The sequence below is a fragment of the Condylura cristata genome, unplaced genomic scaffold, assembly GCF_000260355.1.
Source record: "Condylura cristata isolate star-nosed mole 26May11 unplaced genomic scaffold, ConCri1.0 scaffold00022, whole genome shotgun sequence".
Classification (NCBI taxonomy): domain Eukaryota; kingdom Metazoa; phylum Chordata; class Mammalia; order Eulipotyphla; family Talpidae; genus Condylura; species Condylura cristata.
Window position 1 is genome coordinate 23759024 of NW_004567123.1, and position 16259 is coordinate 23775282.

The 16259-nt window shown below is 36.9% G+C and overlaps 1 protein-coding gene across 4 annotated transcripts in view; it reads left to right on the forward strand.

Annotated features, from left to right (window-relative positions):
- The window catches only part of RALGAPB (Ral GTPase activating protein, beta subunit (non-catalytic)), a 75108-nt gene that overhangs the window by 49845 nt on the left and 9004 nt on the right, over window positions 1–16259 (forward strand). For all 4 annotated transcript variants that reach the window (XM_012728298.1, XM_012728300.1, XM_004687376.2 and 1 more), the window contains 9 exons: window positions 923–1074; window positions 2633–2820; window positions 3382–3488; window positions 4204–4356; window positions 6023–6232; window positions 8375–8533; window positions 11507–11672; window positions 14254–14376; window positions 15942–16078. In XM_012728298.1, coding sequence (XP_012583752.1) covers window positions 923–1074; window positions 2633–2820; window positions 3382–3488; window positions 4204–4356; window positions 6023–6232; window positions 8375–8533; window positions 11507–11672; window positions 14254–14376; window positions 15942–16078 — 1395 coding nt within the window. The remainder of the gene's footprint in view (window positions 1–922; window positions 1075–2632; window positions 2821–3381; window positions 3489–4203; window positions 4357–6022; window positions 6233–8374; window positions 8534–11506; window positions 11673–14253; window positions 14377–15941; window positions 16079–16259) is intronic.

A 16259-nucleotide genomic window follows, 5' to 3' on the forward strand; every position in this document is an offset into this window, starting at 1 on the left:
GTTTTTCTAGAGCATAGCTTGTATGTCAACATTGCTGGTATTTAAAAATTTCATTTATATTGCTCACATTTCTCTACTTTTAAGTAAAATAGATATTTAGATTGCTTTTCTTAGAGAAGTTTAATGTCTCATAGGAAGATAGACAGTTGAAAAGAATTCACAGTTTCATTGGGGTGGTTGTAGTTTTACATAGGTAAAAGAATAATATTGTTGGTTAATTCCTAGTTGCTTCTGAAGCTGTGATACCAGAAGTTATGATCTTGCTTAAAAACTACAATCAGGCTTAAAAATAAATTTCTTTTGGATATCTAAAATCTTACAGATCATCCAGACTTAACTGAATTACTGCTATCTCACTTTCATGATTTACAGTCCATGGTAATTTTATAAATATTATGATGGAAAAAAATTGAGTTAATCATTACTTACTATCTAGCTCTGTGAAACATTTAAATTTAGTTCTTTAAAGAAAATGTAGATGTAGTAGTTTATTATACTACTGTGCAATTACACCTACACAGGAAAATTACAAACTTTAGTCTCACCACCAAAACATCACCAATATTAGCATTTTGGTATGTAGTAGGTAGAGCCTGTCATTCATGGAAGTACATTCCAAACCCTAAGTAGGTATCTGAAACTGTAGATGTTACCAAACTTTATGTGCTATATTTTTCTTACACTTATGATATAGTTTAATTAATAAATTAGGCCCTGTAACAGATCAGCAATCGTTGTTGATAACAAAATAGAAAAATGGCTTTGTAGTAAAAGTTATATGGGTGTGATCTCTCAAAATATTGTGGCAAATGGGTTTACTGTGGGTAAGTAAAACCACAGGTAATGGGAACTACTGTGTTTCTTTGTTTTATAAGATAAGTAAGAGTTATTATAAAAACTGATCAGCCTTTTCTGCTTCTAGGACTGTCTAAAGGAAGTACTAGAGATTGTGGAACTAGGGATTTCAGGAAGTAAGTCCAAAAACAGTGAGCAAGAGGTCAAATACAAAGGAGATAAGGAGCCAAATCCTGCATCTATGAGGGTAAAGGATGCTGCTGAAGCCACCCTAACATGGTATGAAAACGGCTGCACAGAGACGGCACAAAATGAGATGGGTTTGGCTGGGATCAATGTTGCGTGGAATACTGAAAGCTCACCTGCCTTATGTTCTTTGTGACATATATATCTGTCTGGTTTTAGAAAACCAGAACCGCTTATTCCCATCACTAGTCTTCTGGTTGCTTCAGTTATTTTCCTCAAATTCTTAGAGGCCCAAACTCACCAGGTTCTCTTGGTCTTTGAAAATCTTGGGCATTACTCTTAGGAGGATAGAAAATGGAGGAACAGTATCTAATAAACAATGTTGCTTTTATCAGAATCTCTTGGTTCCAAGCATTACAATGAAAAAGAGAGAGAGAGAGACCAATCACAATTGAAATGATAAAAGTAGTGCTGGGGTAGTTTTCTGTATGAGGTGTGCATGAAAGGTCAGGATATATTAGGATCACATGAATCTTATATTTTCATTACAAGATACTTTATCTCTGCTTCAGTTTCTTCAATTTAAAATGAGAATAATAGCAGTACCTGTCTGCTAGGGTTGTTATAATTACTAGATAAAAATAGTGTTTCAAAGTGCCTAGACCAGTACCTGGCACATAGTGAGTATTATTTATGTAATTTATTCATCGGCATAATGTATATCCAGAAATCTAAATATATAAATATTTCTGAATGTTAAGCCTTAAGCAGTTGAATTCTAGTTTATAAAGCATGTTTCTTATATTCTCATTTAATAATTACAGTGATTCTGTGACATGTAACTTAGTACATCAAATTGCTTTTTGTAAAATGAAGACAATACCTACTTACGGCCACACAGTGAGAAGGCAGCAGACCCTGGTGTCTGATCACTTGATTACTTCTCTCTTCTGAACCTGAAGTTTACTCATCTAAAATACTGAGGGGTTGGTTGATCTTTGGGTCTTTTTCTAGGTCTGAAATGCCTACTTAGCATACTCCTGAAACCTAGAGTACACAGAATTGTTAAACAGATTTTTAGGAGCTTCCTAATTTGGAAGTATCTACCATAAGTCAGTTTCCCTAGGAGCAAATGCTGAGAAATTTGCTTGCAAGAATTTCATTGGAAAGTGCTCTCAGGAGCACTCCTGTGAAAGGGTGGGGGAAAAAAAAGGATTAAGCAGAGGGTAGAATGAAACTAATGCAGCTGCAGCAAGAGCTTTGGAACTGGGTTGGGCATTCAGAGTTCTCAAATTGAGACCAGGGAACTGGGGTTTTATGCCATTCATTGCATAGGGGCTGTCCCAGGAAGGAGCTCTGATTTAGGTTAAGTGATTCTAGTTGGCTGAGGTAAAGTCCTAGAGAAGAAGTCGTTTGAAAGCTGTGGCCACCATCTCCCTATATCTTGGGGAATGGATCTTTCCGTCTTGGGAGGTAGGAGGCAATCTGGACAGCACACCTTGGCATTATCTACAGGGAGTAAATCTGATTTGTGAAAAGGAAATATGACTGGTCAGTTACAATTCAAAAGAGCAGAGGTCAAAATTGAAATATGAAATAAACTTGAACGATTCTGCTATGAATTAACTATTATTTTTCCCATTCTCCATAGTATTATGCAGTTGCTCGGAGCATTTCCTTCACCTAGTGGTCCTGCCTCTCCTTGTAGTTTGGTTAATGAGACCACTTTAATTAAATACTCCAGGCTGCCAACCATCAACAAGCATAGTTTCCGGTACTTTGTCTTAGACAACAGTGTCATCCTGGCAATGCTGGAGCAACCTCTTGGAAATGAACAGAGTAAGTTTCAGCACTTTGGGCCTTCTCCAGTGTTAAGTCAACCTGTACATTAGTACTGCTCGGTAATAGTCCCTGCCTGTGGCGAGCAGTGATAAACAAAGGCAATCTCACATCAGCACTGCAAAATTTGTCTTCTTGCAGTTAGCACAGTCCCAACATGAAAATACATTAAGTGTATGTGTATCACTGAGGTATATGAGGTGGTAATAGGTATGTTGGTGAACCTTATGTGTGTTTTAAAAATACAAAGTTAGCACACCAAACAAACATCATTTTTTATTTAGTGCCATGTGCATTTAAAATAAATTCAAGTATAAAACAAAGGTAAGAAAGTGGTTGATACAGTGTAAATTAATAGTACTTTAAGGTACATGGATATGAGAAATAACAGAAGATTCAAGGGAGGAGAGGGGGGAAATAAAAAAGAAATTACAGAGGGTGTACACAAAGGTGAAGGTTTGGGAAGCACAATGCTAGGGCTTTGAAACCTGCAGCTAATAACAGGTGCATTTTAAAAGTGGTTGTCTGAAGTAAAAACCTTTATATCAACATTTTTTCTAGATGATTTTTTCCCCTCTGTCACTGTGCTGGTCCGGGGAATGTCTGGAAGACTGGCTTGGGCACAGCAACTTTGCCTTTTACCCAGAGGAGCAAAAGCAAATCAGAAGGTATTCCAGGTTACGGGGAAATGACAAGGAGAAAGGAATAATAGTGGGGTCAGGGAGTAGTGTTGGGAATAGGGAAGGGGAGGGGAGAGAACTAGTTTGTTGGCGGTTTTAATATGTGCCATGCACATTTTTATTTTATCCTTGTAACAAGGATACTTGTAACAAGGATGGCTTGTTTCCACTCACCAGATGTGAAAGTGAAAGTCAGACAATTAATATGTATTGAAGCTGGGACTTGGAGCTACAAAGACCTATACCCAATCAGTGCCCATACTCTGTCAGTTAAGCCATGATTAGGTTCTAATTGAACTCACTGTCTAGAGATGTCCAGTGGCCCTCAACTTTTACTTTATTATGTGGAATGATTTGAGGACCCTTGAGGAATAAAGAAGCTTGAACTGTAAGCTTTGAAATGCCTTACCCGTTGACTTACCATTGAAGATGGGAGATTCAGGCCTAGGGAGATAGAGATCTACAACAGGTCAGTTTTTAGTTACAAAACCTCTAATAAGTTGATGGACATTCTTACAAAAATGAAAGAGTACACTGGTACACAGACTGCTTACCTTTACTCTGAGCAGCAGTATTTACACATTCTTGCTGGGTTCCTATGTTATGTAATCTTAGAGAAAGCCAGAGTTCAGGGAAATGCACATTGTTACAGATGACAGATGACACTGAGTGTAATAAACATAATCATGTTTTGTTTTAACAGCTGTTTGTGCCTGAGCCTCGCCCAATTCCTAAAAATGATGTTGGAATTAAATATACTGTGAAACATCGACCCTTTCCTGAGGAAGTGGATAAGATTCCTTTTGTGAAAGCAGATCTGAGCATTCCAGATTTGCATGAAATCGTTACTGAAGAAGTAAGATAAATTGTCAGCTGTTGTTAAGAGAAAGACTATAGATATCTATTCTTAAACAACTTCTGTGGTCAAGACATTGCCTTTCTTTGGTGTTTTTAGAGGTGATTTATAAGATGACTGGACTCTACTCCAAGAGGTTACTGTCTAGTAAGACAAGTAAAGGTTGTGGTTGGTTGAAAGAAACTGGACATCTCTTGAAAAGAGGTATTACTGAGGTGCCTGGGTTGATCCCTGGTATGTTTCAACATTGTGGTGACATGAAGGACTTTAGGGAAGTTACTTGGAGAAGAGAAACCAATTCAGAGACTAATTCAGGGGGAAGGAAGGACTGTATCATTGATAGTGGAAGCTTAAATACATGAAATGTACTGGAGGTAGGCCAAGAGGATTTTTGGATTGATGAGAGAAGGCAAAGAGCCACTAGATTTCAGGTTTGAAGGATGAAGGCATCAGTGGCCAGTTCCAGAAATATGGGCACATATGAGAAGGTGGAAAAAGATCTTGGTTTTAGGTTAATTTGGATTGTTTTCTAAGCTAGGTGAAAGGAAAAGAATTTTAAGACATAGGAGCAGAGGTTTGTCAGCACATAAAAGAACAGATGGCTGTCTAGACTGCCATGTTCTAGAGAAATTAGGAAACAGGAGCTTTAAGTGAAGACCCCTGGATTTTGGTGTGACCTTTGAGAGGAGGTTCAGAGGGGTGTTACAGTGGGGGGTAGAGTATAAGCAGGCTGGGAAATAAATGATTGATGAAAAAGAGGCATTAAATGTAAACTAAACTATTAGCAATAAAGGGGAGGGCTACAGAGTAGATAATAGTGTGAAGAAATAGCCTAAGAAGAAACAAAGCTGATTTTTTTTCTTTTAATTCAGGGATGGGAGGAATATGAACATGATAGAGGTTATACTGTAAGATGAATTGGGTTGTTGATAAGTAATAAAGGAAGGCACTGGAAGCAACAGGATTCAGAAGCTATGTGATGATGTCTAGAAAAAGGATACTTATGCTAAGACAGAAGATAAAGAAGGAGTCAAGACATATGGGGTAGATTAGAGGAAAATTGAAGCAGTTTATGTAAAATTTGGTCTTTGTTCTTAGCAGTGAAATAGAAAATCAAAGGTGCTTCTTAAAATACCAGGCAGCCCAGCTAAGGTTACATAGTGTCATTTGTAGTGAAGTTGCTTAACTCGGCTGACTTTCTTCAAAAGTCCTTGGGATCTAGGATTATAAGTGGAAAATTTAAATGGTTTGAGGATGGATTGAAGGGGAAGTACATTTGGGAGTGGGTGAGTAATACATATGGATAGTGATTTCAAAACAAACGGTTGCTCTAGAATGAAGATGGACAATGATCTGGAAGGAGGCGTGAGAACAAAAATTCTGCCCTCTTCTTGCCTATTTGAAGGGAAACAGACAGAATGGTTCAATTTGCAGCAAAGAGACAAAGGAACCATTATTGAGGTTTTATAAGAGGCTTTTTTGTATTTGTTTTCATCTTAAACACACTTACTGGGGTTGCATACTCGGTATTAAATTTGAAACAATGTTGATTAAATTACCTTCATTTACTTTTTTGCTCCTAGCTTTATTTTCACCACTTTTAAATTAAGGTTAATTCTACTAAATTTGTGGTAGTTTCAAAAAATGAATATTTGCTTTATTTCAGTTAGAAGAGAGACATGAAAAATTAAGGAATGGTATGGCCCAGCAGATTGCTTATGAAATACACCTCGAACAACAGAGTGAGGAGGAATTGCAGAAGAGAAGTTTTCCTGATCCAGTTACAGATTGTAAGCCCCCACCTCCTGCCCAGGAATTTCAAACAGCACGCCTCTTCCTTTCACACTTTGGATTTTTGTCGTTAGAAGCATTGAAGGTAATTATGAAAAACATTTATGAGTAGATATATTCATAAATAATCAGCTAATGATAGCTAAAGTATATGTATAAGATTTATAAATTTACTCATAACTACAAGGAATTAAATTTTTTCAAAAACTGCTTGCTTAAAGTCTTACACTGCATGGAAATAAATGAGATTCTATATGCTATAAGTTACGTATGAACTCGCAGACAACTCACCACATGAATGCATTCAGAGGGGGCTGCTTTTGGTGCTGTTTCCAGCTCTGGGTTTTCCTTGATAATGTAGGAACCCCTAACACATTTAAGTGAAATCTGTAGATAATTTCAAAAAATGTTGAAACTCTTCTCCTAGTAAACTTTATTACTAAAAGTAAATTTAACAAGAGCTTTTTTGTATAGCAGTCAGATATTTACTTATGTCAAAATCTGACCTGAATTGCTACAAGTTATTTAGTCTTATTTTACTTAGTGTTAAGTACTGATCTGTTTGACTAGAGAATCTTAATCTTAATTAATGTTTTTGGGAGTTTGATCCCACCCCTTGCTAGGAATGTTGTGTTATAGATTAGAGGCCCAGGATCACAATCATTGTTAATGTAGTAAAGAGTAAGTTTTGCCATCCTTTCCTGAGAAATACCATGAATGTCATTGTGGTACATTTGTTTCCATTGATGAGACAGTATCAGTGTTGTTGTTTTTGGTTTTGGTTTTTGTTTTTTTTTGTTGTTGTTAAGATTTATTTATGCTTACAGAACTGGGGTATAGGCCAGAGGTGTGGTGGGTGAGAGGATTCACCAGAGACAGAGTAGGGAGCAGAATAGGCAGATTTACTGAAATACACTGCTGAGGGGAGCAGCGGGTGGGTCAGGAGAGGTCTGGCTCGCCATGTGGGTCAGCTCCCTGGCAGGGGATTAAACTCATGATGCAGTAGGAGAGCTTCATAATGCAGTGCTTTAACCCCTTGCATCACCAGGGAGAGCCCAGTATCAGTGTTTTTTTAACTGAAGTCCATAGTTTATATTAGAGTTCACTTTGTATTGTACAGTTTTATAGGTTTTGGCCAATTTTAACATGTGTCCAACATTATATTTTTATATAGCATAGTTTCACTGGCCTAAAAATTATGTACTCTACATTTTCACATACCAACCTTCCACTTTTCCACCTATCCCTGGTAGCCAATGATCTTTTCACTGTCTCCTTAGTTTTGCCTTGCCCAGATGTCACATAGTTGGAATCATTCAACACATAGTCTTTTCAGATTGGCTTCTTTTACTTAGCACTATGCATTTAAGATTCCTCCAGTTAACTTGATAGTTCATTTCTTTTTTACCACTGAATAATATCCCATTGTAGGGATGTATCACAGTTTATCCACTCACCTATAGAAAAATATCTTGGTTGATTCCAAGTTTTGGCAATTATGAGTAAAGGTGCTGTGGACATTTGTGTGCAGGTTTTTGTGTGGGCTTAAGTTTTTAATTTATTTGGTTGAATAACAAGGTATGCAGTTGCTGTGTTGCCTGGTAATATATTTAGCTTTGCAAGAGACTTCCAAACTCTTCCAAAGTGGTTGTGCTATTTTATATTTCCATTGTGCAATGAGTGAGGGAGAAAAATGGATTCAAAAAAATTTCTGGGGCCTACCAGAATTTCTGTTGGCAGTGCAAGAGGTCAAGGCACAGCAATATGAAGCTATCCGCAGCCACTGCAGCAAGAGTTCAATCCCTAGCCAGTGAGGCGACCCACATGGCACAGCAAGACCTCTTCTGTCTCCCTGCTGCTCCCCACTCTGTCTCTGGCAAATCCTCTAACCCCCCACACCTCTGGCCGGTACCCCAGTTCTTGTATGCATAAATAAATCAATATGTAAAAGAAATTCTGGAAAGTATATTGTAGAGGAAAAGATACAAAATTGTACATATAATATTTTCTCAACTGTTTTTAACAATCCTCTTTTCTACCCCCACCTCCCCCCCATAAAAAGGCCGATGAAAGAACTGGAAGGAAGTATACAGAATATTAAATGGTTTTTCAGGGTTCTGGTTGTACTCGTTTATAATTTTTTTACTTAATTTTTATTAAATCATAAGCATTTCTTTTATAAGTAGGATAATGAAAAAGATAATCATTTTTCTTTCTTCCTTTGTAGGAACCTGCAAATAGTCGTCTACCTCCTCACCTCATTGCACTTGACTCCACGATACCTGGATTTTTTGATGACATTGGGTATCTGGATCTCTTGCCATGTCGTCCCTTTGATACAGTTTTTATTTTCTATATGAAACCAGGTCAGAAAACAAACCAAGAGGTAAGATTGCTGGATTTGGTGGGTTATTTATTTATTTTTTTTTAAGATTTATTTATTCATATGGAACTGGGGTACAGGCCACAGATGTGGAGGGTGAGAGGATTCACCAGAGACAGAGAGGGAGCAGAACAGGCAGATCGACGAAGTACACTGCTGAGGGGAGCAGCGAGCGGGTCAGGAGAGGTCTGCCGCGACATGTGGATCTCCTCCGGGGCATGCGGAAGTGGCTTTAGCTTCTTAGTGCTGTGCTTTAACCCGCTGCGCCACCAGGGAGGGCCCCAATGGTGGGTTATTTTTATGCTCTACATGGCCTGTGCTTATCCACACTAGATGAGTTAAGTTTATACTTGATGCTTAAAGACTTGGGAATCAGTTCAAAACCTGAAATAATGCAAACTATGATATTTGGAGTCTGGAGTCACTTTGACCCTCAATGACTGGGATTAGTCCCCTTAAAAAATTCTTAAGATTCAAAAAAAAAAAAATTCTTAAGACAAAAGAAACCAAAATACAGAAGGTTAACACTGAAAGCTAAAGCAAGGCGTGATTGCTTAGAAAGATGAAAACAACAACAGCAACAATTGTTTACTGAGCATCTTTGTGGCTCAGTGTGCCAGGGTTTAGAAATTAATAATACTCTTTCTTCTTTGAAACTCATTTTCCACGTAATTTCACAAGCAAATGATTTCTGTTGAGACATCCAGAGTATATAGTATATAAAATAACACCAGAATTAAAGGGTAAAAATATATGACTAAGTAAAACACAATTAGATACATATAGCAAAGACACTGGGAGAAGGATGATGAAAACCGTAAGATGGTTGAGAATGGAAAACAGAGCAAATGGAGAGCAAATTTAAAGTCTCTTTGGAAATAAAAAGTTGAAGCATACTTACCAGCTATGACTAAGAAAGGACCAAAGGAAGATTTGTAAAATAGAGAATTTAGACAAACGAGACACTATGACTATATGATCTTGGAATTTTATTAACATTGTAAGATCATTAGCTAATCAACTTGACTTAATTTAAGAAATTTCCAAAATTTATCATAAAATTGTTTATTCAGTAGCAGCTCTATTTCAAATTAGTGGTTAGCTACTAGGAAAGGAGATTGATTGAGAGATTGATTGATGAGAAAGTTCTTATTTTTTGTTACTGATTCAGTAAATATTCAGTGAGTATTATCTGTTCTGTGCCAGGTTTATTTTACAGTGGTGAACAGGAACTACAAGATCTGTTTATACAGGAATGTAGATGATTAAATAAATAATAATAGTAAAGTGTACTAACACCAGTGTATTATAGAAGCCACTACAGGAAAAGTTAACCTAAATTTAAGAAGGCATTTTGGAGAAAGAGATTTAAACTGGTGTTTAAGGTATGCATGATGCTAGATAAAAAAACAAAAGAAAGTTGTCACTAACAAAGTAATAGCATGTGTTGCGTTCTAGGAGAGAAGAGAATTCCATTTCACAAAGTTTATTTTTGTGAGATGGTGAGCTCCAGTTTGTTTGGAGCTTGGGAGAATAACATCAGAAATAAAGGATAAAAATACAGAATGAGACTTGCGAACTCACTTTTTTTTTAAGAACCTCAATGGAATTGGATTAGTCGTAAGACTTAGAGATTTATTTTGAAGGAAGTCTAGTGCATGGTCCATAGGAAAATAATGGGCCCATGTTTCTTCTATCTGTAAAAGGAAATATAAACTCTGAGGCACCTCCTAAATCAATTCAGTTCCCTTAGGTTTCTAGGTACTGAGGATAACTAGGAAACCAAAAAGATTCCTTGAGACCACTTAGAATTACTGAGACTTGCCTTCCCCTAGCCAAAGGTAGATTGAGATCAATAGCTAGTAACCTCCAAGTTGAATTGACTTACTTACTGCATCTGGACTTAATTTTCAGAAACTGTTTAGAAGTTTTACTTCTGATTAAAAATTTTAATTGAAAGAAAACTGAAACTGTTAAATCAGTTTCCTGGCACTTAAAAGAATATTGGGGGGAAGGGGGGCAGTACATGGGACTATGGTAATGCATTGCACATGGGTGAATTGGTGATAGGAAGTCATTGGGGATTACAACTGAGATGAAAAAAGGCACACGATGCTGTACAAATGAACTAGTATAATTTTTTTAAAAAAAGATTATGAGGAGATTTGGATTAACTAAATAGGCGCACTTATAAAGAGACTAATTTGGTGTTGAAGAGATAATGGCCTGGCAGTGATGCATAGTGGATTGAGGTGTAATAGATACAAAATCCTCAATTTTGACTTCAACTGCCCTACAGATGAGGTCTTGACATAAGTCAGTGTTGTATGAACATCAGCTCCATGAGAACCACTGTTTTGTTTCTGAAGCCAGGAAAAAGCCCAGATCATGAATTTGGTATTTAATGGAGCAGAGAGAAACTTCTGGTCACTTCATTTTTTTCTGAAATGACTGTATTCTCTTCTTTGGGCTAAGAAAGAAATGTTTTCATGCTCACTTACTATGTATACCTAGTCTTCCTTGAGTTTTTAATAGGTTTATGCTTTTCAAAACTTTTGTTTAGATTTGTAATTAAATAATCACATATCCATGAAGCATTTTTCATTAACCAGAAGTCTGTCAAGGTAGGGACTTAGGGTTTCGTTCAGTGCTTGTTTTGCTAGGGAGGCAGTTGAGGTCTTTCTTTGTATTTCATTTAACCTTCACAGCTGTCGTTATTATCTCTTTGTAAAAGGTGAAGAAACTGAGGAAACAGTAAGATTAAGAAACTTGCTTTTAAAAAAAAGGCCAATTCAGGATTTGAATCCAAATTTATCTCCAAAGCATGAATTTTTAAGTATAGTGATAATTTTCCAGGTTTATTCTGAGCTTAGACTTCGTTTGTCAACTACTTCAAAGCTAACTAATTGTTATTAAGAATAAATTTTATGTGCTATTTTTTTCATAGCTAATGATTGATATATATACATATTTCAGATTTTAAAGAACGTGGAGTCTTCCAGAAATGTTCAGCCACATTTCCTAGAATTTTTGCTCTCTCTCGGCTGGTCAGTGGATGTGGGCAGACACCCTGGTTGGACCGGGCATGTTGCCACCAGTTGGTCTATAAATAGTTGTGATGACAGCGAAGGACTTGAACAAGGTAAAACTCAACAGCTCACTTTTTTTCTTGTTTTCTTACTCTTGCTTTTTCTTTCTTTACTGAATTTGTAGTCTTATTTACCAAAAAAAGAGAAGGACAGAGAGCAGTATATAAAGCATAATTCTCCCTCCTTTACCTAAATCCTAATCTTCACAGAAGGTACTTAATAGTATTTTATATATTCTTCAGACATTTTCTGTGTATAGGGGAGGGAGTATTATGCATACATATATTTAATATACTCAATTATAATTATATACATAACACACATAAAATGATAGTTAATTCAAAATTAATGACTTAATTATCACAGGACTTATTTTTAGTGTGAATAAACAAACTCGGGTTATCTGTAATAATACTGAGTTTATGATGCAGTCCTTTCACATGTATTTTGACTAGTTCAGTTTTCTATTAGCAGATATATTTTGTAGACTTTATGGCTATCAGTAAAGGTTGTATTTTTGGGATAGTCTCTAAAAACCTTTGCAGTAAAATACAGCTGACTGTGAGCAAGCCATGCCCATCTCTGTAAATTCTCCAGGATAACATAGTATCAGGGCCAGTATAAATATAGCCTTTTAAGATTTTTATCCCACATGACTTACGGTCTTTGTTCCAAGGGTCCCTGAAGTGGAAAGTTAATCTCTCTCTTAAATGGACATTGCTTGTGTCCAGTGCTTTTGGTAATTATTAGATAAATAAGTAATAACAAATCATTTTGTATCAACAAGAGTACACTTAAATACCACTGTGACTTGTGATCTATAGTTTCTTCTGATTCCAACCAAGTTTGGATCAAAGCATTTGGGCTATACTGTAATTTAAATTTCCATGTATCCTTTAATATTATGCTTGAGCAAGTTTATAAACTAAATTTATTAAGTGGAATTGATAAAAGGAGTATACATTTGTTGTGAAAAATAATATCAGTTGGATATATTGCAACTGGTTGGTTGCAAGAAGTAGAAAACCTGACCCAAACTGGCTTAGATTTCGAAGATCACTTACTGCCTTATGTTGCTGAAAATTCCAGACTTTGTGTACGTTTTGTTGTCATTTTATCAGCACTGCTATTTGTTCAGCTGTAATTTTCCTTTAGCTCTGCCCTTCATGTTTTTGGCTTTATTCCCAACTTGGCTTCTCTCATAGTGCAAAAAGGCAATTCCAAGCGTTACATTCACATTCCACCACACTACCCTGAAGAGGAAAGATTAGCTGGGTCTCAGAACCTCCCATCTTGAGAAATCCTGAGCAGCACGATGTGTGGACCACCCTGAACTTGTCCGTATGGCAAGAGAGATGGAATGGCCTGAATAGAGAGATATAGACAAGGTAGAACTGGTGTGAAGGGTTCGTCCCACCCACAATTCATGGCTGCTGCAGAGTAGGGCAGGTGGAGTGGGTGATGGGCCATAACCACAGTGTTACAGTAGATGCAGGTGTCTTCCCAGTGCCTAAATCAGGAATCAGGGAGTTCTAGCCCCTGCCTGTTTTTGTAAATATACTTCCGTAGATTTAGCTGTACTCTTGTGTACATCTGTGACTTGCAGTGGCAGAATTGCATAGTGTAACAGAGACTTAGTGCCTGAAAAGTCTTATTTACTCTTGATTTTTAAAATCAAAATGCTCCTTATAATAGCCTAATCCTATTGGCTAGGTGAGAAATTTTCATTTTTCATTATAACAGAGTTTGAACTTCTTTCATATTTTTCTTTCCCTCAAAACTGTTCATTTACTCTTCAAAATTTTCAGGTTGTTGGTCTTTTATATATTACTAATAGGATAATTGTGTTCATTTTAATTGAGCACTATATAGCTGTCAGGATTGTTGGTTATTTTAGTTATTCAATTTTAATGAAAATTTAAATTAGCAAATACTGGCTGGCTGAGGACAGATATTATTACTAAAATATTGGAGAAGATGAAGCAGAGCTGAGGAGCAGTAGAGAGAAACCAGGAACAGAAATGCTCTGAAAGCAGGAATATACACAGATGCCTGCCTGACTCCCTTCAGAGGGACTGAGTGGGATTGTTGCCTCTTCTAAGATGGCTGCTTCCTTAATCTGCCTCATAAAATGAGCAGAAAATCCTGCTAATTAGATATTGTCTGGTTTGTTTTTTAAAAGATTATTTGTGCACACAGAACTGAGGTACAGGCGTGAGGTGCAGGGGTGGTGAGAGGATTCACCAGAGACATAGTGGGGAGCAGAACAGGCAGATGGATGAAGTACTGCTGAGGCGAGCAGTGGTGAGTCAGGAGGTCTGCCGTGCCATGTGGGTCATCTCTGGGCAGGGGATGAACTCGTACTGAAGTGGCTGCTGCTACCTTGCAGTGCTGTGCTTTAACCTGCTGCACCACTAGGTAGGGTCCTGTAGTCTGATTTAAAGCAATTTTAAAAACTAAAATTAAGATTTTATGATTTAAAGTTGGTGTAAAGGTACTTAATCATTGCTTATTTTTACATACTAGTCCAGTTTTGTTGGAAATGCACCTTTTATTCACTAGTTAATATTTCATGAAGCAGGAACCTGTTTTTACCACTTTCTTGTACACTAATGTAGTATTTCTTATTCCTAGATGAAGTGATTTCCTCTGAAGATGTTGGGGCTAGCATTTTCAATGGACAGAAGAAGGTGCTATATTATGCTGATGCCCTTACAGAAATAGCTTTTGTGGTTCCTTCTCCTGTGGAGTCCTTAAGTAAGAACATTTTGTGCTGTTTTCAGATCTTTTTCTGTATTCTCTGGTTTGTGCAACATTATTGCATTGGAAGAGATTTTAAAGTCACCTAAAGGCATTCATCAGCGTATCTAAGGCATGATAGCTTTTAAATTATGCAAAAAGCACAATATATGAACTCCTCTTAACTTTCTTATGGAAGTATTTAAAAAGACAAGTTGACTGACCCTATAATAAATAACCTTTAAATACTGAAGGAACCCCACTTTGGAATTATTTACTGAACTGGGCTCAACCCATTCTTTAGCCTTTGTTTAATTCAGTCAATGCATAGAACCCTGTTTTCCACTTTCTTTTCTCTAATTATGAGTATGCCCCACCTACTTCTGTGTAAGAACCTTTATCTAGAACCACAGGTAATCTGCACATGAAAGATTCTTCTAATGTCCTCTGGATAGTTTTCTAATAACAAAGAGGAAAAACTTAAGCAGCTTCGAAAATACGGTGATTAAGACTATTCTTAAGGATCAGGAGGTACTTTTCAACCTGAACTCATAGCTTTATTTCACCTAGAAATTATACTTCTTGCAAATTAAGCCTATTTCTTTGTGCCTGACCTGGCAGTATGTATAATCCTTTTTCTTTATTGAGACCATCATAGAATAGAAAGTTATACGTGGTGTTTTCAACCTCATCTCCAGACTAATGACTTTTCAAGTGCTTTACCTGGGTAGCTTTCTGGACTTTGATCTTGGACTCCTACTTCCCACTCTAGAGCCCTACTTCCCACTCTAGAGCCCTCCCTCTCTGAGGCCAATTGTGTGACTAGGAGAATGGGCCTTCTGTGACATAGGTCAGTCTCTTAGCAGCTGTTTACTTTTGTGCCAGTGCTATGATCTACCACCCTAATTCCAGAAGTCAGGCCCCATTTGTCCTCTGTGGACTGAATCTTTGCCCAGAATCTGTGACCCAACCTGTGTGTACTAATCCAGGCCTCCTAGAGCTAGATTCTGGTCTTAGGTTATAGTGCTCATTGTTCAGTGAAAGGTGTTCATGAAAACATCCCCAAGTCAGCTGTGTCTGTTCTAGCTCAGTTCCTCCTGTTTCAGATTTGTTTTACTTATTTTGTTTTTTTATAATAACTCCTTCTGTCTTGTCTTCAACCAAATTGCTCCTTAATCAGAGTCTAGGTCTTCTGTGGCTGTGGGATGTCCCAGGGCTACTTTGGCACTGTGCTACCTGATTAAATATGTTATCCAAATAATTCAAAGGAGAGCATGGCTTTTATTATATTCTATTCTTTAGTTGCCCTTATGAAGCAGGGTAGGTCAAATTCAGACCACTAAGAACAGTTTTCCCATCTTTAAATGGTTGTAAATGAAATATAAAGAAGACTATGCAGAAGACTATGCAGCAGAGCCTAAAATATTTATTACCTGATCCTTCACAGAAAAAAGTTGTCAGCCTTGCTTTAAAAATAGTGCTTTGTAAGTGAGTTAGGTTAGAGTACTTTTAACGTAATTAAGCATTTTTGCTACACAGAGTAGTAAATATTATAATTGATTTTTTTTTTCTCTACCCCATAGCTGATTCATTAGAAAGTAATATCTCGGACCAAGATAGTGATTCAAATATGGATCTAATGCCAGGAATTCTCAAACAGCCATCCCTGACACTTGAGCTTTTTCCTAATCACACAGACAATCTTAATTCCTCACAGAGGGTAAGTCACTTTGTTGATATATCTCCAAAAGTTTATAGTAAAGTCGGAATAACTATAGAATCGTGTCTGAAAGCTTTTAATTTAACCCAGAGAATAATTATATAGGTATTGATTCATTAGTATCTTAATTTTTTAATCAAATTCTCATAATTTTCTTTTTTTCATCTTGCAAAAAAATAGC